Source organism: Canis lupus, chromosome 9, assembly GCF_003254725.2.
Source record: "Canis lupus dingo isolate Sandy chromosome 9, ASM325472v2, whole genome shotgun sequence".
In the NCBI taxonomy this organism is placed as follows: Eukaryota; Metazoa; Chordata; class Mammalia; order Carnivora; family Canidae; genus Canis; species Canis lupus.
In genome coordinates this window covers 1,170,663-1,191,991 of record NC_064251.1, presented here as the reverse complement: position 1 = coordinate 1,191,991, position 21,329 = coordinate 1,170,663, and the positions used below count along the sequence as shown (strand labels likewise).

General features: G+C 46.8%; 1 protein-coding gene across 3 annotated transcripts in view; it reads right to left on the bottom strand.

Moving 5' to 3' along the window:
- The window catches only part of NPLOC4 (NPL4 homolog, ubiquitin recognition factor), a 65,823-nt gene that overhangs the window by 17,603 nt on the left and 26,891 nt on the right, over positions 1 to 21,329 (bottom strand). Inside the window, exons 8-12 of one of the 3 annotated variants that reach the window (XM_025468296.3) lie at positions 20,498 to 20,677; positions 16,787 to 16,873; positions 14,193 to 14,264; positions 13,641 to 13,767; positions 8,028 to 8,188 (exon numbers count right to left, since the gene is read on the bottom strand). In XM_025468296.3, the coding sequence (XP_025324081.1) occupies positions 8,028 to 8,188; positions 13,641 to 13,767; positions 14,193 to 14,264; positions 16,787 to 16,873; positions 20,498 to 20,677 (627 nt within the window). The remainder of the gene's footprint in view (positions 1 to 8,027; positions 8,189 to 13,640; positions 13,768 to 14,192; positions 14,265 to 16,786; positions 16,874 to 20,497; positions 20,678 to 21,329) is intronic. The other 2 variants (XM_049113844.1, XM_035720568.2) reach the window with 2 other exon arrangements.

Sequence of the window (21,329 nt, the reverse complement as noted above, 5' to 3'; positions counted from 1 at the left end):
CACATCCTGGGCGAGGGGACACAGATGACAAAGTGCCACAGATCAACAGGGGTTGAAGTAGAGGGTTTTCAATAAATGGTGTTTCCAGTTGATTATCCAGAAGATTTTTTTAAAAATTAAGAAAGAAGTTGGGCCTCTGCCTCACACCATCCAGTGAAAAAAATTCCAGGTGGGCTAAGAGCTCAAATGTATAAGACAAAATCATAAACCTCGTACAAGACGATAGACTATCTTATGACTCAACATGCTAAACCCTAACGACAAGAGCCACAAAGCTGACCATGATGAAACATCAACCTCTGGCATCAAGACACCACAGAGAGGAAACATGAGCCACGTGAAGAGCTGTCACATGTGTCACTGACAAAGGGAAGAAATGGAATACCGGGGGACACTTACAAATCAACATGAAAGAGACACAACCAACCACCCAGGAAAAAAAAACAAAAACAGGAAGCCTACTTGAAATGCACATCACAGGACACAGGACACAGGACACGGGACATAGGACGAGCCAACACACAAAGACTCTGACCTCACTTACAATCAGGTGAGTAAAAGTCATAACACAACAAAGAGTGTGTGGAAGTCAGCAGTGGTTGGCACCTGTGCGCAGCCGGGGAACACTCTAGGGAAGGAGCCCAGCAAGCTTGGGGGGGAGCACAGTCTCAGATCTGTCGACTACAACAACATGCAGATCTAGGAAGAGAAGCTGGGGGTGGCAGCTCAGCGCTGTAGACTGAGGTCACCTCCTGGGAGAGAAAACGAGGGGAAGCACAGGAGGGTCCCAGGAGCTTCAGAGGCCACAGGAATATTGTAGTCCTTAAATGCCAGGTCAGACTTGGTATTATGTGATGTTTTATTTCTTAAACATATTTTATAGGTAATCTTTCCTATCTATTTGGTATTTAATTTTAAAAACTTCAAAAAGAATCAGATGGGAGCATAATTAATCTAAAGTGATGTATTCATTGATAGTATGCACGGAGGGCTTCCTAAGCAGGTGCCGGGATGGAGCCAGAGAGCCTGGGTGAGGAATCTAGGATGTAAAACACGCCGAGCTCCTCAACGTGAGGGCACCAGGTCCTGCCATCACCCACAGGCTCTCACACTTTCCTAAAAATGAAATTACTGTCCAAATGCTCAGAATGGCAGCCAGCAGGACCCTTGACCTCAGGTCCTAAAAACTAGTCAAAACACTGATTCTACATTACAAAACATCGTATCACAAATGCATCTTTGTAAGGTAGGAACTTTGGAGGGGGAGGAACTAACTCTATTTCTTGTATTGGTTCCCAGTGTGATGTGATTTGAGGTGTGAGCATTTAATAATAGTTTAAAACTGAAGTACCTGCTCCACAAACAGGATCTAAGGGCAGGGTGTGTGCTCTAGAGGCCAATCATTTTTATTAAACACCATGGAGGATGCAGGGGGAGAGAAGAGGAACCACTATACAAGGGGCTAGGAATCACTTCCTTGGAAGAATGATAGGAGTGCCCCTCCCCACCAGCTCCACTGCTCCCCCAAACCCGAGAGGCATCCAAGTGAGCTGTCACAGGAGAGCCCTACTCTGTCCTTCACCTGCACCAGTCTGGAAAGAGCAGGTGCAGCAGTGCCATCGTCCTTGGCTCCACAGGCATTTCCAGATAGTGGCTGACAAGAAGAGTTGGCCTGTGCCTTTGGACACTTGCCTCTGCTTGCTGGCCCAGCATTCAGGGCACCACCCCAGCGCTCCCGCAGAACCCGCAGACCCTTGAGCTGTGGCAACTGTGCTGACTCAGGCAGAAGAGAGCCGAGGAGGGTGCTGCTGAGTGGGCCAACACTCACTGCCCTGTCCCTTCCCGTGCCCGTGAACACGGACCCACCAACACAGACGATGTCATTCCACACAGGGACTGAGTGTCTGGGCGTTCCCGCCACCCACCACCCCAGCACTCTGGTACAATCAAGCACTGAATGATTTTCAGCAAAGACAAAGAATGAGCACTACACGCTGCAGACATGGCTGGACCTGAAGACATTACAGAAAGTGGTGAAGAAAGCCCGTCACAACAGACGGTGCATGGGGTGACTCTGTCAGGACAACACACACACACACACACACACACACACACACGGGACAAAGGACTGCCAGGAGTTCCGACTGCCAGGAGTAGTTTCGGAACGAGAGGCTTGGGGAGGGGTAGTTGTCATGCAGGGTTTCTGTTTGGGGGATAAAAGTATTCTAAAATCAGATGGTGGTGCACGAATATGTGTGAATATGCTAAAACCCAGTGAACTGTGCACTTTCGATGGGTGAATTATACTGTATGTGAGTTATATCTCAAAAAAGCCATTTTAACATTTAACTTGAGGGGTGCCTGGGTGGCTCAGTGAGTTGGCATCGGACTTTGGTTAGGGTCCTGGGATCCAGCCCTGCATCGGGCTCCCCGCTCATGCACACTCTCTCAAATAAATAAATCGTTAAAAAATCGTTAAAAAAATTAACTTGATAGAAATAATAAGTACTAAAACAATGACTAGAAAAGTACACACATCAAGTTTAAAAATTGCTGGAGGAATGGTGCCTTAGTGGCTTAGTCAGCTGAGCTTCTGACTCTTGGTTTTGGCTCAGGTTGTAGTCTCGGGGTCACAGGATCAAAGCCCCTTATCTGCACTGGGCACAGAGTCTGCTTGGGATTCTCTCTCTTCCTCTCCCTCCACCTCCACCCCAAGCTTTCTCCCTCCCTCCCCCTCTCTTAAATAAATAACCTTTAAAAAATATTTAGCCTCATTATTTTTTTTAAATTTTATTTATTTAACAGAAAGCAAGCACAAGTCGGGGGAGAGGCAGAGGGAGAGAGAGCAGCAGACTCCCCGCAGAGGAGAGAGCCCGACGCGGAACCCGATCCCAGGACCCTGAGATCATGACCTGAGCCAAAGGCAGATGCTTCACTGACTGAGCCACCCAGGTGCCCCTACCTTCCTGTTTCTTAAAGGTGAAGACACGCTGTTTTTTTATTGTTTTTTTTTTTTTTTTTTTTTTTTTAAGGATTCTATTTACTTATTCATTAGAGGCAGAGAGAGAGAGAGGGGCAGAGACACAGAGAGAGGGAGAGGCAGACTCCACGCAGGGAACTCGATGTGGGACTTGATCCCGGGACTCCAGGATCATGCCCTGGATCGAAGGCAGGTGCTAAACCGCTGAGCCACCCAGGGATCCTGTTTGATTATTCTTATTTACTGACTCTTTTGTATGTAGCTTATTTCACAACAGAAATAATTATGAAATGGATTACAATGAATTAAATCTTTATCACATATGCCTGGAAAAGAACTCATTCTGATGCAAGTAAACTTCAATAAAACAAAAAGGAGTAAGAAAAAAATCACACCTCACTGAAAATCAAGATACCAAAACAATTTAAATGGTACATACTCTAGAATTCATTTTCTTGACAAAAGCCATGAATATTAGTATCAATTGTTTAAGATTATTTCCTTCATAAACACAGTGTCTAAATACTCTTGGAGTGGGGCACCTGGATGGCTCAGGGGTTGAGCATCGGCCTTCATTCAGGGTGTGATCCTGGGGTCCTGGGATCGAGTCTCCCATGGGGTTCCGTGCAGGGAGCCTGCTTCTCCCTCTCCCTATGTCTCTGCCTCTCTGTCTTTCTCATGAATAAATAAATAAAAAATAAATAAGTAAATACACAGGAATAAAATCTCACTTGGTGGGCAGCCCGGATGGCTCAGCGGTTTAGCACCGCCTTGAGCCCAGGGCCTGATCCTGGAGACCCGGGATCGAGTCCCATGTCAGGCTCCCTGCATAGAGCCTGCTTCTCTGCCTCTCTGTCTCTCATGAATAAATAAATAAAATCTTTTTTTAAAAAAAATCTCACTTGGTGTAGACACTTGCTTACTTAAGAAATGGATCTCAAAGGTGTCCCGGGCCCACAGCACGGGAACCCAATGGGCTGGAACATGTTCCAACTTTCCAAATGCCACCCCCAAGGCCCTCCTGGCAAATCAATTCCCAACATGCATTTTCTAGTTAACAACTCTGGAAGGGGCATCACCTCCAACGTTCTCTGCACAATGAAGGGCTCAGCAGAGACAGCATAAGAGGGAAGCAAGCCATCAGGCCAGGTTTCACGCAGGGCATCTGGCTCACCAGACAGGATACTTTCCCCGTGTGCTAGGAGCGCTGCATCTCTTGAGTGTTTGCAGGGATGACAAGCTCCTCCCAGAGGTGTCTGCTGCCAGGACTCTGCCCTCAGATGGGCCATGCCCACGCCTCTGCCATCTACTGGCTGCGTAAGCATCTTTGTGCCTCCACTTCCCCACCTGGAAAAGGGACAACAGTACCCCTAACACCACCTAACCCTGTAGGGTGCCATGAGGACGAGGGGAGATGCCGACAGCTCTCAGAAAGCCTGCAGCCCGCTGGAATTACAGTTTCCGTTGGCTCCCTGTGTCTCTACTGGCCACTCAGGGCCACATTACTGAATGAGAGCAAGGCCCTTCTCAGGAAGGAAGGAACACCTGAAATCCACCCCCTCCAGCCCCACACCATGGTGTCCATCCAGCCTCCAGGGCCTGGAGACACACACACAACATGCACAAGAGCTCCCACAAACACCACAGAAACACAGGACTTCCAAGCTGCATTTTAAAAGCTGTCAGAGCGCTGTGGGCATAAGGGTGGCAAGGGTGGCAAGGGTGCCGAGGACCAACCTCCGGGGCGGGGGTGGGTGGGATGCCACCCAGGGGTGAGGATACGGCCCCCGGCAGATGTCTACAGGAGAGTGCACGCAGCCAGGCCTTTCTCGCAGGTGTGAGCTGGGCTGCAGCTACAAACCGGACACCAAAAGGGGCTGGAGGGTCCACCCAGCTACGCAGACACGCTGTCTGACGCTGAGGCACACAGGAGGCCAAGCACCCGGAGGGCAGAGAACAGCCTCTGCAATCCCACGGAGCAGGCACGCCTTATCTCACTGCACTTTGGTGTCCCGCGCTTCACCAGCACTGTGAGGTTTTACAAGTTGAAGGTTTGTGGCCGCCCCATACTGAGTAGGTCTATAGGCACCATTTTTCCAATAACATTTGCTTACTTCGTGTCTCTGTGCCACATTTTGGTGACTCCTGCATTATTTCAAACATCTTTGTTTTCTGTGTTTTTTTAAAAAATATTTTATTTCTTTGACAGCAAGGGAGAGGGAGGGAGAGAGCACACTTGCACACAAGCAGGGTGAAGGCAGAAGGAGAGAGAGCAGCAGACTGCCCCCAAGCACAGAGCTCGATCATGACCTTAGCGCAACCAAGTGAGCCACCCAGGCACCCCTCAAACTTCTTTGTTATTATGTGTTAGGACAGTCTGTGATCAGGGATCTCTGATATTACATAAACTTGATGAGGCAGCAGCAGCATGTGAGAGAACTGACTCCCGATTTTGAAAGCAGCTCTCCTGTGGGTAACCTGCTATCATACAGCATCATCTGCTACAGGAAACTCGTTCATGAAAGGAACAAGTGACGGAGCAAGCTTCACTGCAACCCCAGTGTAAGAACTTGCCACAGCTACCCCAGCCTTCAGCAGCCAACCACACTGAGGCAAAAAGATCATGACCTGCTGAAAAAGCTCCAATGATCCTTAGCACTTCTCGGGAATATCTTTTTTTTTTAATTTTTATTTATTTATGATAGTCACAGAGAGAGAGAGAGAGAGAGAGAGAGAGAGAGAGGCAGAGACACAGGCAGAGGGAGAAGCAGGCTCCATGCACCAAGAGCCCGACGTGGGATTCAATCCGGGTCTCCAGGATCCCGCCCTGGGCCAAAGGCAGGTGCTAAACTGCTGCGCCACCCAGGGATCCCAAATATCTTTAATTTAAGGTATGTACATTGTTTTCTAGACATCCTACTACACGTCTCACTTTTGCGTGCGCTGGGAAACCAAAAAAATGCCATCTGGCTGGTTTTATTGCCCTATCTGCTTTATTGTGGTGGTCTGGAACTGAACCCGCAATATCTCCAAAGCGTGCCTGTGCTCAAGGCAAAAAGTACTGCCGGTAGGAGGGACCGAGAAACAACACAGGTGAACAGGGAAAACCCAGACAGAGTACTGAGTGAAGTATGGAGTGACGCTGAGGCTCTCCCCACTCCTGAGAGCACGAGGGGTTAGGAGTTCTGGTTCTGTCCCTGGTGGAAGGCCACTGCTGCAGATAGAAGCCAGTTCTGCACGGGGCTGGGATGACCACATCTTAGACACAGGGGGTTCAAACACACAGCCATTCTCCCTGTCAAGATGATGCAAATTTCAGGAGTGTACAGGGTGGAATTTTGCAGATAGCATTAAGGTCACTAATCCAGGGACACCTGGGGGGCTCAGCGGTTGAGCGTCTGCCTTCAGGTCAGGGTGTGATCCCGGGGTCCTGGGATTGAGTCCCGCATCGAGCTCCCTGCAGGGAAGCCCGCTTCTCCCTCTGCCTGTGTCTCCACCTCTCTCTGTGTGTCTCTCAGGAATAAAAAAATAATGCCTTAAAAAAAAAAAAAAAGATGACTAATCCACTGACTTTCTTTTTTTTTTTTCCACTGACTTTCAAGTCAGAAGACGACCTTGGAGCAGCTAGACAGGCCAGATCGAAAGACATGAGCCTGTCAAGTAGTGCAAGGGAAGCAGCAATCAGAGGAACACACTCCTGGCAGGCCTCCAGGGAGAAGCAGCAGACTGCCTCTCTGTGAAGTGCGTGGGGCGAGGTGCCCAGGTACTTGGTGCTGCCAACATCTCCCTGCAGATAATAATATCAGAGCCTCCCCCCCCCAAAAAAAAATAATAATAATATCAGAGCCCAATTGACACCGCGATGGCTGAGCACTGCCCAGAGCCAGCGCTGTGAGTGAACACAGCACTGTGGTTACGGCAACCCTGTTTGTAGCGACTTGTTACGGCTGCCACACGAGATGAATACAATGGCCAAAAATGACACAAACACACAGACCCAAGAAGCTCAAAAAACCCCAAATTCAGGACAAATGAGGAAAACTACCCAAGCACATCAGGACCAAGTTGCTTGAAAGCAGTAAGAAGAGGAGAACGTAAGAAGGAGCAGCAAGAAAAGTCTTATTATGGATGAAGGAACCCATGAGGGGGACAGCTGGATTCCCGCTGGAAACGTCCAGAGTCACAGTGACACCAACCCATCAATCTAGCATTTTTTTTTCTTAAAGATTTTATTTATTTATTCATAAGAGACAAAGAGAAAGAGGCAGAGACACAGGCAGAGGGAGAAGCAGGCTCCCTGAGAGGAGCCCGATGCGGGAATCAATCCTGGGTCTCCAGGATCACACCCTGGGCCAAAGGTGACGGTAAACTGCTGAGCCACCTGGGCTGCCCCCTAGTATTCTTTATACAGTGAAAACAGCCTGCAAAACGAAGACAAGATAGCCTCCAGACAGACAAAAGCTGCCTTGCAGGAGAGAGAACTGAAGGAACCCTCCAGGCAGCAGGACGGTACTGGGGAGAAACGCAAAGGCTGCCCACTCGGGAACCAAGAAGGGACCTGGCCTCGAAGCAGGAACAATGGACTCTCCAGTCGCAGAGGAGAGCACCTAACTCCTACCTGTTCAAGCAGGACATTCTTCAATGAAAATAGCTTTAATAGCTCTCGCAAGAAACAAAGATTTAGTAATGGACGATGATGCGTCTAAATTGTTAGCTCACACGTTGGTGTCCTGAGGAGAGTGCGTGGATGAATCACATGGCTCCATTTTCTACTCCTGCTGAGGCTGATGTATCCACTTTTCTCACGTTCAGAAATGGAAATTGTGTCTGTGTGGCAACGGTTTGATCTGATCACATATCCCCAGCCCAGCGCATGTTATTTCTACTTTCCGTCAGAAGCCCCAAACGTGCTCTGGCAATGCCTTCACCCACAGAGTGGGTTCTGAGCCACCAGAGGACAAGTGGCTGACAGGACAGTGGAGTCTGACACAAGTCAGCATTCAGCTATTCCCCACCCACAATTCTCTCTGCGCCGTGGTGTTTTTACCTTATAGAACACATCGGGCACATACTGCTCGCTGCTGGACTCCTTGGCATAGCCGAGCTCAGGGGCATCCTTGCAGGGCAGCAGGCACTCGTCACGGACCAATGCCATGCACTGATTGGAGACCTGGTACCCTTCAAAGTGGACCTGGTTGTCGGGACCACCTGCGAGAGAGAGACCTTCATGGAAAATCCACCAGAGAAGACTCAAACCAAGTCTGTATCTGTTACTCATCACTTTGGACCAACACAACGAAAAGACCCTCCAGAGTCTGTCTTGGGCTAAGAATTCAAAAATGTCGGACAATAACCTGTTGAGTAGCTTGAGCACACAGCCTCGGATGCAGAGCTGGGAGACGCCACCACAGCTCCCCCAACAGGTCTCTAATACCTGTTCCAAAACTATGCGTGGTGTCACCACGTACCGCGGCTCTGATTTACAAACACCAGAGGCAAGAATGGCAGACAGAGCCCTCATCCCAGCAAACTTCCGAACTTGAGTGAATGGAGTGGGGGGATGGAGACGGACAGGACAAATGGTGAAAACAATGCCAGTGTCTGTACCGTCAGCTCTACCCCCAAGATGCCTGCAGGGCCACCACACCATCATCCAGCACCCCTCTCAGGAGGTGTGGACACGGCACAGAGCCAGGGCCAGCACGCAAGGGGCCTAGGTTGTGCTGCTGCCTTCACTGTGCCTTTCACCCCTACCTCTCTCTTCAATCGTCATGCCATAAAACCTGCAATGTGACTTAAAATTAGGGACGTGGATAGCGCAAAAGCTGCTAAGAGTGAACCATTCGGTGAAGTTAAGCTGAGCAGGAACCTAGCTGAGATGAGATCCTAAAGAGATGGATGGGCACCCTGTCAAAGGTGGACCCTGAGCCTCTAGAAGAGGTAAGAGCAACAGTGCACATGGCGGACTCCTACCGCCACACACACACGTGCGCTCCTGCCATCAGGTTATATGCTCTGACAACTTTATTGTCTGGAATTATTTAGTTTGGGAGAATTAAAACCACCGTCAAAAAAAACAAACAAACCATGCTCAACATCTCCATTTTAGTTTCTTTCACAAAAACAAAGTTAGTTACTGATCAGGGAATAGAAAATTTTCCCCAAAAATAAAAAAATTTTCAAAAAAATTAAAAAAGAAAATTTTTCCATCTGGCTTTCAAACATTTACCAGATCTGGTGGAAAAACAGAGAACTGTGAAGGATTCGGGCAGAACCAGCTAACAGGGCACAAGCCAGGGGCCTGCCATCTGCTCGAATTTGCACACCAGAGGTCGATAGTAGCTGGCTTCCAGAAACGCAAATGGGCTCCAGAGGCCCACTCAACAAACAAGCCTAGTTCCAAAACTATGCGTGGTGTCACCCTCCCTCACACACTCAGGAGAGCTGGCTGTGACCACTCACTAGCGTCGAGGCAGCAGATACAGGTCGCTTCACCCCCTGGTGTGCTCAGGGTTAGGAATACCATCCCTGGGGATCCTTGGGTGGCACAGCAGTTTAGCGCCTGCCTTTGGCCCAGGGCGCGATCCTGGACACCCGGGATCGAATCCCACATCAGACTCCCGGTGCATGGAGCCTGCTTCTCCCTCTGCCTGTGTCTCTGCCTCTCTCTCTCTCTCTCTCTCTATGTGTGTGACTATCATTAATTAATTAATTAATTAATTAATTAATTAATTAATTAAAAAAAAAAAGGAATACCATTCCTGCACCAAAGATGAGTGCAATGGTTTAGAAGGGGCAGCAGGGAAGGCAGTGAAGGAGCACAGTGACGCCGACCCCTGTGTGTGCATCTGGCTCTTGTTTAACCTTGGGCGTTGTAAACCTACACTGGCTCTTAGACTGATCATTAAAGTGTGATGGGTCATTAGAGAAAAAAAAAATCTCTTTGAGATTTCTCTTTGAGAAACAGAAAAATAGCAGTATTTGTGAAATTGAAGGCTGTTAAAAAAAATAAAAAGCAACATTAGGGGGTCCCTGGGAGGCACAGTCAGTTAAGCAACTGACTCCTGGTTTTGGCTCAGGTGCCCCAAGTCCAGCTCCGAGTTCAGCAGGGAGTCTGCTTGGAGTTTCTCTCTCTCCCTCTGCCCCTCCCCATGCACAAACTCTCTAAAATAAATCTTAAAAAAAAAGGGCAACATTAGTCCACATGGAAGGCAACGAACAGGATCAGGACCAGTGGATGATCTAGGTAGACAAGGCAGGGTGGCCTCAGGTAAATTCCAGGCCAGCCCAACTTACCCTGCATCCTCTGCAGAACCAGCTGATTGCCCCAGTGCCTGAAAGCTCACCCTTGGCTATCTCTTCAGCTGCTGCCAGGAACTGGTCTCCTTGGCTCCTCCCAGGCCATCAGTTTGCCTGTGATTCCCCAGGGCCTGAGCCCAACCCACCTTTCTGCCTAGTACCTCACCCTTTGGTTGCCAGGTATAATCTCTTTCTAGCTCTCTTTAATAAAGACAAAGGACTGGGATCCCTGGGTGGCGCAGCGGTTTGGCGCCTGCCTTTGGCCCAGGGCGTGATCCTGGAGACCCGGGATCGAATCCCACGTCAGGCTCCCGGTGCATGGAGCCTGCTTCTCCCTCTGCCTGTGTCTCTGCCTCTCTCTCTCTCTCTCTGTGACTATCATAAATAAATAAAAATAAAAATAAAAAAAGATTTAATAAAGACAAAGGACTGATTTAAAAAAAAAAAAAAGATTTTTGAGATTAAACAGGCAGGTTTTTATTATCATATGTAACAATTCTACGAAAACTCAATGGTATTGTGGTTAGGTATTACTTCCTATCTTAAAGTCTTTCAGAGCTTTGGGTAGACAGCATCTTAAAGCATCCGATATATACAACTCTTTTTCTGATCTTAAGTGCCGGTTGTCACCAATCTTCACACAAAATGGTTTTCTTTTCTTTTCTTTTTTTTTTTTTCCCTACTGCAGTTAAAGGGCCATTGCTGGTCAGGTGAAGAGGGAACGTTTGGCTCTCCATTCAAGATGTTAATCAAAATAATGCAAAGTAAATAAAAAGGCAGATTCAAAGAGAGGAATTGCAAGCTCTCCTTCTCTATGTGGAGGAACAAGACACCAAGTTCTAATGGGTTTCTTTACCCTTTCCGGAAACCCAATATTGGCTGGGCTGTAGAGGCAGTGGGACAAGCTAACAATATGATTGTTTCCTTCTCAAGTCAATCTGCAAAGGAAACCTGCATGTGGGAGGAAAGGGCCTGTTGCAGAAGAACTCTGTGCCTGGGAGGCAGCCTCAAGAAGGGAATCTCACGGCCCAGAGATGTGGATGGGTGGCCAGGGTGGCCAGCCTACCAAGGCACAGAGATGCCAGCATCGGGGCAAGGAGTTTACACTTGGGCTAAATTATGCATCCTCCTTCCACTAGATCCGTCACTAGATCCATTTCCAAAGAGCAAACCCACACATACTTCTCTCTTCCTCCACAGGTCTCAAGCTAGAGTTGTTCTTGGCAGGGAAAGGCAAGGGGGAGCCTGCAGCTTCAGCAGCAGCTCTAGGGGAGCTGCGAGCACAGTGCCTGCAGAAGCACCATAAAGCCCAGATGCAACAGTCTCCTGGGCAATGGTTACAAACACACAGGCCAGCTCCTTCCCAGCCCATCAGGAACTCAGGGATGGGGTACAGCAAGCACAGCTCAAACAGCTCCACAGGGCAGCAGGGAAGGTAGGGAAGGAGCACAGTGGGGCCGCTCCGTGTGTGCTTGTGGTCAAAAACCACTGACGCAGGGGAACAGCAAACTGTTTGGAGGTACAAGATGTACGATGCTGTTGGGGTACCTGGGGGCTCAGTCAGCTAAACATCTGCCTTTGGCTCAAGTCATGACCTCAGGGTCCTGGGATCGAGCCCTCCTTGCTCAGCAGGGAGTCTGCTTCTCCCCCTGTACCTCCCCTGCTTATGTTCTCTCTCAAGTAAATAAAATCTTAAAAAAAAAAAGAAGAAAAAGATTCAACCATATTTTATACATATGCATAAAAACAAACATGGAGTTTTAATCCATGGTGAATCTTTAGGAGTGTGAGAACAAGTTAGCAGAAGGAAGGGGACATGTTCACATGTTCAGGTAAGACTTCAACTAATTCACACTAGCATGTGAAAGATGCTGCCACTGCCTCTCATGCCTCAAAAGTACCTTTCCTTTCAAAAAGAAAGTGACTAATCCACTTGCATCTTAAATCCATGGATCTTTAAAAATCAGGCAGTGTTTCTCTTCATGATTCTCAGTGTGACAGCCTCAACTGGGATTAACAGGGGATCCAGTAACTTACATGTTTGGGCTACTTGTAAACTGGTTTTGTTCAATTGGGAGTGCTTCTTTCTACAGAACTAGGGGAAGGTTGACTACCATGAACAAATTGGGTTATCAATTCTGTGACAGTAGAAACCAGGTCTTCATAGGTTCCAGGTTAGTGTTTACTTTAAAAAATTGAGGGATGCCTGGGTGGCTCAGTGGTTGAGCCCCTGCCTTTGGCCCAGGGCGTGATCCTGGAGACCTGGGATTGAGTCCCACATCGGGCTCCCTGCATGGAGCCTGCTTCTCTCTCTGTCTGTGTCTCTGCCTCTCTCTGTGTGTGTCTCTCATGAATAAATAAATAAAATCTTTAAAAAAAAAAAATTTGACCAAATAGACTAGGCTTTCATGAGTTGGTTCTCCAAGTTTAAAACTCCTATTTGTTTTTTATTTTTTAATTTATTTATACTTATTTATTTGAGAGAGAGAGCAAGAGTGAGCACGCTAGGAGGAGAGGGAGAGGGAGAAGCAGACGCTTTGCTGAGGAGGGAGCCCGAAGTGGGACACAATCCCAGAACCCTAATCATGACCTGAGCCAAAGGTACATGCTTCACTGACTGAGCCACACAGGCACCCTTAAAATTCCTATTCTTTTTAAATTGTATAGGCCTATGGCCAGTTTTTTCCTAAGCCAACATATGTAAAGCTTGTTAAAGATTGTGATAGTACCTTTTTATGGGCCACAATTTTTTTATTATATATTTATGATATATATAGTACAAAATATATGTATCACCACACACACACACACACACACACACACGGACATGGTGTCTTAAAATGACTCTTGCTGGGGATCCCTGAGCGGCTCAGCAGTTTAGCACCTGCCATTGGCCCAGGGCACGATCCTGGAGTCCCGGGATCGAGTCTCACATCGGGCTCCCAGCATGGAGGCTGCTTCTCCCTTTCTCCCTCCTCCTGTGTCTCTGCCTCTCTTTATCTCTGTATGTCTATCATAAATAAATAAATCTTAAAAAAAAAACTCTTGCTCATAATGTCAAAAATAAGTAACCAATAGTAAATCTCTTTCTCTTGCATAACCAGAGTCCTCTTTGGCTGCTGGAAGTGGCAAAGGCAGCCCTGAGCTGAGATCCAGAATCAAACTGGCCTCGACATGGAACGTGAGCAGATGAGAGAAGAGCTACGCTGAGCCCCCAATTCTAGGAGTTTTGTAGGTGATGTGGGTAACTTTAGGATTTTTAACACAAAACAAAAAGTGGAATTTGTGCCCCACAAGAACATTAAGAAAATCTACTGTAGCTAAGAATGAAAATGTGCCAAAAGAGGAACAGAACACACACCTGTTGCCACCGCAGTGACAAACTTAGATCCAAAATGTCCGTCTGGAGAGAGTCGACATATGTTGGGATGCTTATTCTGGAAGTCTCCTGCAGTGATACATTCTTCCGAACTCAGAAAATAGGTGTCCTAAAAGAAAAGAGCCGGCGTATCACATTTTACAACATCATGTGGAAACATGCTATTTCTTCTTTAGATAACATTAAGAACTAAATGGTAGCCTGTCAAACACTGCATGAAACAAACACCTACAGCTCCTAGCTCTTTCGGGCCCCTCTTCTCCCACCACGAATAACTAGAAAGGCCAGAAGCATCAGGCATCCCCTACGGGCTGACCTCCAAAAAACACTGGTGCAGGCCCAGGGGGTTTGCTCTACAAGACACCATCAAGAGACCCACCCTTAATTTATCAAGAGCACTGGTGTTGAAAACAATTTGGTCTAAAAGCCAGGAGGAGCTGTACACAGCCACCATGCAGGCATGAGCCAGAGCTGGCTTGTAACTGAGCTGCAGGCTAAGCTAGGAGGGCACTGGGCACTCCCGTTACCCCTCACCTTATTACGGCTATATCGGACGGTACCCTTCCGGGTGTCTTCTGAGACGAGGTCTGTAAATATCCAGCCAACCTGAACGAAAAGGAAAGTATCCTTTGAGCCACCTCTCCCTGAAACAGGCAATGAATGCTTTCTGGCCTCTGTCCAAAGACCTTCAGAATAATGTTTCAGTAATAGACTGTTGTGAGCTACTTCCTTCTAGGGGAGTCAGATCCTCAAGTATACTACCAGGACTTTCAAACTCCATTCAGTTGAAAACGGCCATTCTCCTCTGGTGCTGCTGGACTGGAGGTGATGTTGCATGAGCAGAGCTCATCTGTTTGTTAGAAACTCCATGGCACCAACTCTATACCCAGCACTGTGCTGGGCTCGGGGGAAACCCCAGGGGTGAACAAGATTAATAGAATGCGGACACTGCAAAGAGAGACAATGCTATTTGAGATGCTAGGGCTTTCTCCATAAAAAACAGACTCCCTAGAAAAGGTACTTAAAATAAGGACCACCACCACAAAGTCCTTGCCCAGAGGCTCCTTTACACTCCTTGCTACAGAACTGGAGACAGCATGTGAGGGCCCAAGAAGCTAAAACCCTCATCCCTAGGGCAAGCCACAGTCTTAGCTGCCTGTCTATTGGGTTCCTAGGCCTCCTATGCCCAAGAACCTCACAGCTGGTTGCCCCTCCTGAACTGTAACTGGGCTGGGAGGTTTACAAGCAGGGCTGGACCCCAAGTCCACATCCTTTGGAGAAGTGGTGCCCATGACCCTGTCCAGCAGAACCCTGTACAGAACTCTTCAAACCCATCTCCTGCACACAAGAACAGGCAAATGTGGAGAACTTCATTTTCTTTTCTTTTCTTTTTTTTTTTTTAAGATTTTATTTATTCGTGAGAGACACACACAGAGAGAGAGGCAGAGACACAGGAAGAGGGAGAAGCAGGCTCCATGCAGGAAGCCTGATGTGGGACTTGACCCCAGGTCTCCAGGATCAGGCCCTGGGTTGAAGGCGGTGCTAAACCGCTGAGCCACCCGAGCTGCCCAGAACTTTATTTTCTTTAAAAATACCCCAATGCACAAAAAAAACCCGTAGAGGACACAGCAAAGAAAAGGAGACTTGCAGTGTAAATGAGCCAAAGCAATGAGTAAAGCAGAGCCAAAGCCAGGCTGAAGTCAGCTAAAGCAACAGAGCCAGAGTTTCAGACACTGAAGTCACTTCAAGATCTATTAGAACTACAGTGATACTGAACTGTATGTTTAAAACAAAAAAAAAAGGTCAAAAAGTTACACTAGTTTCTCTTTTGAACACGAGAAACTTCAAAAATTTAAGCCAAATAGGACTCTAAATCAAGACACTGATTCCTGGGGTGCCTGGGTGGCTCAGTCGGGTAAATTGGTTAAGATCTTTGATCTCAGCTCAGGTCTTGATCTCGGGGTTGTGAGTTCAAGCCCTATGCTGGGATCCCTGCTGGGTATGGAACCTACTTTAAAAAAAAAAAGATGGTGATTCCTTACTAGAAACAATAGGAACTGTTTTCTTAAAGCTTTTGTTAAAATGACTTTGTTCTATAGCTTCCCAAGGCTTTTTTTTTTTTTTTTTTTTCCTCCCAAGGCTTCTAAGCACATTTTCTAATGTTCCTGTTTATCTGGGAGTTTGTTTTCCACTAAGTTGATTAACAAACAAAGGATAAAACTTACATAGCTATTAACTGTGAAATTCTAAGAGGTATTCAATTTCACGTTCCATACACACATGTAGAAACCCTACTGTAAATTCCTGGGAGCTCCACCAAGGATGTGACACAAACCAGATCAACAAACTCCAAACTTCTTCCCTGTTGTCTTACTGTCCAGTAAAACTAGGAAAGCTCACATGTTCAGACATCTAAATTAGAAACAGGAAATCCACTGATGACGGAAGATGGCCAGAGGCTCCAAGCGCCCAGAGCAGGAAGTGAACCCTGTGCACAGGCCTTTGTCACAGGATGCAAAGCTGCAAGGACACATGAAGGAAGGGCTCCTACTAAGAGGCTAGGCCACGGTGTGTGGGCAAGACACACAGCTCAGCATTGAGGCTCCTTCCTGGGCAGGAAGAAGGGATGTGCGTCCAGCTGCCTCTTTCTTACACCCTTTGAAGCTGTCCTCAGGGAGTGAGGCCTGCAGATTTCAACATAACAGCCCCAGTATAGGGATTGTTTGTTTTCATTTTACTTTATTTTTTTTTTAAGATTTTATTTATTTATTCATGAGAGACACAGAGAGAGTGGCAGAGACACAGGCAGAGGGAGAAGCAGGCTCCATGCAGGAAGCCTGACATGGGACTTGATCCCAGGTCTCCAGTATCAGGCCCTGGGCTGAAGGCAGTGCTAAACGACTGAGCCACCCGGGCTGCCCCTCATTTTACTTTAATTCAGAGAAATATTCTATTTCAAACCTGAGGAACACAAGACTCAAGCAGGCTTTACAACATGCTGGGCCTGCACCTGACCTCAGGCAGCTGGGAGTTCAGTCCCAGACAAGGCCTGGCCATGCCACCCACCCCAATGATCCCAACAGAGAGCCCTGGTACCCCATTCAAAGGCCAGCAGAATGCCTCAGTACCTTCCTCAGGCCAAGCTTGGCAGCAATTTCATCCACCACCTCAGCTTTTGGGTCTTCCAGAAGCTCCAGGCTGTTCTGTGTGCCGATCTGTTGAGGCAGTAAAGGGAGAAGACAAACTCAGAGGAACCCACAGCCATCCCACTCCAATTCTGTCTCAGGAGTCCCAAGGGCACACTGCTCTATTGCTCTACCCCTTGCCAAAAAGGAGAGTTATGGCAGCATAAAAAGGTTGACATCCAAATAAAACACAGCCCGCACCCTCCAGGCTCTGCCCCTTCTCACATTTTATCATGCTTTCCAGTCAAGCCTCTGAGAGAAGATGGGGACATTCAGGCTGGTTTACATCACACAGTCTCTTGTCAAGTGTGTGGTTGCTCTTAGGACTGAGGAAGGCTGTTTCCACAATTTTTTAATGGGTTCCTTCACTGGGGAAAGTCAGTTTCAAAACTCCCTTGGAGAAACAGTTTCCTTCCAAAAAGCTTTGGGTACATTGGGCAAGCTTCCAGGTGCAAGGTATAACATTTGTGCCCAGTAAACAGGCTAGGAAAATTTCTGTGCAGCTCCTGCAGGGTAGTGCTGAGCTTCAAAGGCAAGGTACTGAATGAGAGAATCACAGAGGAATAAAAAAGGAACCTAAATCGGCAACCTGCTGGGCAGAGCACAGGGCTTGGGGTAATAGGTGGGCTTGGACTCTGGCTCATATGCAACCTAAACCGGCCATAGGACCCCAACTTCCTGCAGTGGACAAAGTTTGCTGAAATCCTTCATCTGCACTGAATGTAGCTCGAGGTCATGAATAGTAAGTCCTGTACCTAGCAGAAACTCTGGCCACAGCAAAAAAAAAGTGAATGTAATCCCAAACCAATTTATACTAGTTGGGTACATCCTTGCAAATGAGTCAAATTATGGCAAAACAACAAAAAATAACTTTCTGTTGCTGGGTATTAACAATATGCAAATCATTAAATGCCTCCAGAGCACAGGTCATATCAGAAATTCAGAACAAATCTAAGGATCTGATTTCCTGACCTGTGGCAGCATGAGCTTGAGCTTCAACTTCTAATGAGTTAAAGGTTATTATAGTTAATGGTTTCAACCTTCAGGATCCTGAAGCTGGGAGCTCTGGAGATGCTATTAGTAGTCTGGACACAGAGGTTTCTGTTTCCGTGTTTTACTCCATCACACTCCTAACACGACTGCTGAAGCTGCTCATGAAAGAGACCTCTACAAAACTGAGTTTGAAGATAAAGTGCGTCCAAAAGCAGCTCCCTGATTGCAGAGCACACTTACTGTCCTGGTGGTTAGGTAACCCCAACCTTCTGGCAGGGTCTCCATCACCACTTAGCATCCCCTTTTAAATGAAACACCACAGGAGGCCCCCACAAATACTTCCCTGTAGCTCTCAGTAAACATGGAAACTGGCAAAAAGGTGGAGACTACATTCAAACTCTGCATAAATCCAGCCAGGGAGACAATGGCATTTGTGCAAGAGCCATGGGCCTGGCCTGCACACCAGCTAGTAGTAGCCACAGGGCGTGCAGTTTCAGACCTTGGCTTATTTAAGAAGTCAGCTGATCATGGACTGATTTACCGAACATAGAGCAAGGTGACAAAGGTGAGTCTGGTATGACATACATGTAAAGAGAGGACAGTGGTATAAATATTCTGTATATTTGCTTATATTTTTAAACTTAAAATTTAGAAGTCTAAACCAAACATTCTGGAAAGAAAGGGATAGGATGAAGGGGATACCTTGTTTGTAGATCTGACTTTGGAAACGAGTAAAATTTTTTCTTTTCCAACATTTTAAGTACAAATTTCAAACACACAGCAAGGTTTAAAGAATTTCGCAGTGAGGACTCACATATCAGCTATCTAGATTGGGCCACTAACGCTTACTCTACTGCACCCATCCCTCTAATCACCCCCAAGCCATCTTAGTTGTAGGACTCTGCTGTACATCACAGTAAACTGCACACACAAGCACCCCTCCCGAGCACTTCACCACATATATCACTGACAAAATTCAATGTTTCCACGTTTGTAATATATATGTAATGAAACGTACTATATAAATACTCCGTATAGCTATACAACAAATGTGTATATGAAACACTAATCCCTAAATACTGAAAATAAAATAAATGAACATAAATGTGTTAACTAGTTGGTGGCATAGTCTTACAGAGAGGACCTTCCAAATGACTTTAAAACACAGTAAAACTAGGGATGCCCGGTGGCTCAGTGGTTGAGCATCTGCTTTGGCTCAGGGCGAGATCCCACAGTCCTGGATCGAGTCCTACACTGGGTTCCCCACAGGGAGCTTGCTTCTCCCTCTGCCACTCTGTCTCTCTCATGAATAAATAAATAAAATCTTCTGGGATCCCTGGGTGGCGCAGCGGTTTGGCGCCTGTCTTTGGCCCAGGGCGCGATCCTGGAGACCCGGGATCGAATCCCACGTCGGGCTCCCGGTGCATGGAGCCTGCTTCTCCCTCTGCCTGTGTCTCTGCCTCTCTCTCTCTCTCTCTCTGTGACTATCATAAATAAATAAAAAATTTTAAAAAATGATAGGTATAAAAAATAAATAAATAAATAAATAAATAAATAAAATCTTCAAAAAAATAAAATAAAATAAAATAAAATCTTCAAAAAAAATAATGAAAATTAAAATAAAACACAGTAATTGATTGCTTGTCCCTCATGAGACACACTCTAAGGATCCTCCTCCTTCCGCCAAAAAAACCCTTAAATGGTTTTCAGTCTTATACTGGTGGTAATTTTGAGACTATTGTTCTAAGACACTTGTGTGTGTGGCATGGGATAAAGGACACAAGGGGATCCCTGGGTGGCTCAGCGGTTTAGCACCTGCCTTCGTGCCCAGGGCGTGATCTTAGAGTCCCAGGATCGAGTCCCACGTCAGGCTCCCTGCATGGAACCTGCTTCTTTCTCCCTCTGCCTGTGTCTCTGCCTCTCTCTCTCTGTCTTTCATAAATAAATAAAAATCTTAAGAAAAAAAAAAAAGGACACGAGTCATCCCGCGATCCTCCCATGCCACCATTTCTAGGCCAGCTGACCACAGGCATAGGCAAAGGAGATACAGTCACGAAGGAGGGAGCAGGCATTGTGGCACTTTGGGGAAATCAACAAAAGTAGAACACAGGCAATAGATTAAAATATTCCAACAAGCCTACTTTCTCCCTCTGCATCTCTGCCTCTCTGTCTCTCATGAATAAAATAAAATCTTAAAAAAAAAAAATTCCAACGATGTTCAACTACTGACATTAAAAAGGGTCCTTATTGGGATCCCTGGGTGGCGCAGAGGCTTAGCGCCTGCCTTTGGCCCAGGGCGCAATCCTGGAGACCCGGGATCGAATCCCACGTCGGGCTCCCTGCATGGAGCCTGCTTCTGTCTCTGCCTCTCTCTCTCTCTCTCTCTCTCTCTGTGACTATCGTAAATAAATAAAGTTTAAAAAAAAAAAAAAAGGGTCCTTATTACCCTGTAAGTCAATGACCTTATAGTCGGGAAATGCACACTGAAATATTTAGGGGCCATAAGTTTACCCTCCCAGAATTCAGAAAATAAACACTGTTTGTGTGTGTGTTGACAGTGACAGGGCAGAGAAGTGAAATGAAGTCTTTAATAAGAGCCTGCACAGCCTTCAGAGCCGGGCAACATGAAGGCCATGAACTGTGAAGCCTATGCTCACCTACCTGAGGCGGCTCATAAATGGCAGCTACTTCGGCCCTGATGCCAAGAGGAATGTCTTTGTGCTCTGTATACCGTCCATATAAATACCCAAAATGCTGGTTCCCTGTCTTCCTCCAGAAGTCAAGGAAGCGATCGGCAACCGTGTGATTCTCGAACATGATATTGTCCACATGTCTGTATTTCTGTAGAGCAAACAATGGGCTAATGAATATACTCTGTCAGAAATGAATGAATAAATGAATGAATGAATGAATGAATAAATAAATAAATAATTTTTCCAGTTTAAGCCATTCATAAGGGACACCTGGGAGGCTCAGTGGTTGAGCGTCTGCCTTGGCCTCAGGGCATGATCCTGGGAACCCAGAACTGAGTTCCACATGGGGGGGGGTGAACCACATGCCCTGCAGGGAGCCTCCTTCTCTGCCTGTGTCTCTGCCTCTCATGAATAAATAAATAAAATCTAAAAAAAAAAAAAAGCCGCTTATAAATCTCTATTTAACTCTTTATACATGCGCCCGCACACATACACACGTTTTAAGAATGTGCTCTGCCCTTAAGACCATTTCAGATTCTAGAGGGAGGGTAGGGTAGTGGTGGGATTCCTCAATAAATTAATTCAAATTAAACTTACTGGGATTTCACCAAAAATTCAGGTTTTCACTATCTCTAGTACTAAAATTTGTTTTCAAAGAGAGAGAGAGCACGCGCCAGGAAGAAGAGAAAGGAAGCAGTTTCCGAACAGTCACAAAGGTTCTGGAGAGCTCTCTATGGAGTAAAACATTGGCCAGAAATGCAGAGAAAGCGAGGTGAGCGATCCTCAAGGACACGGGAACC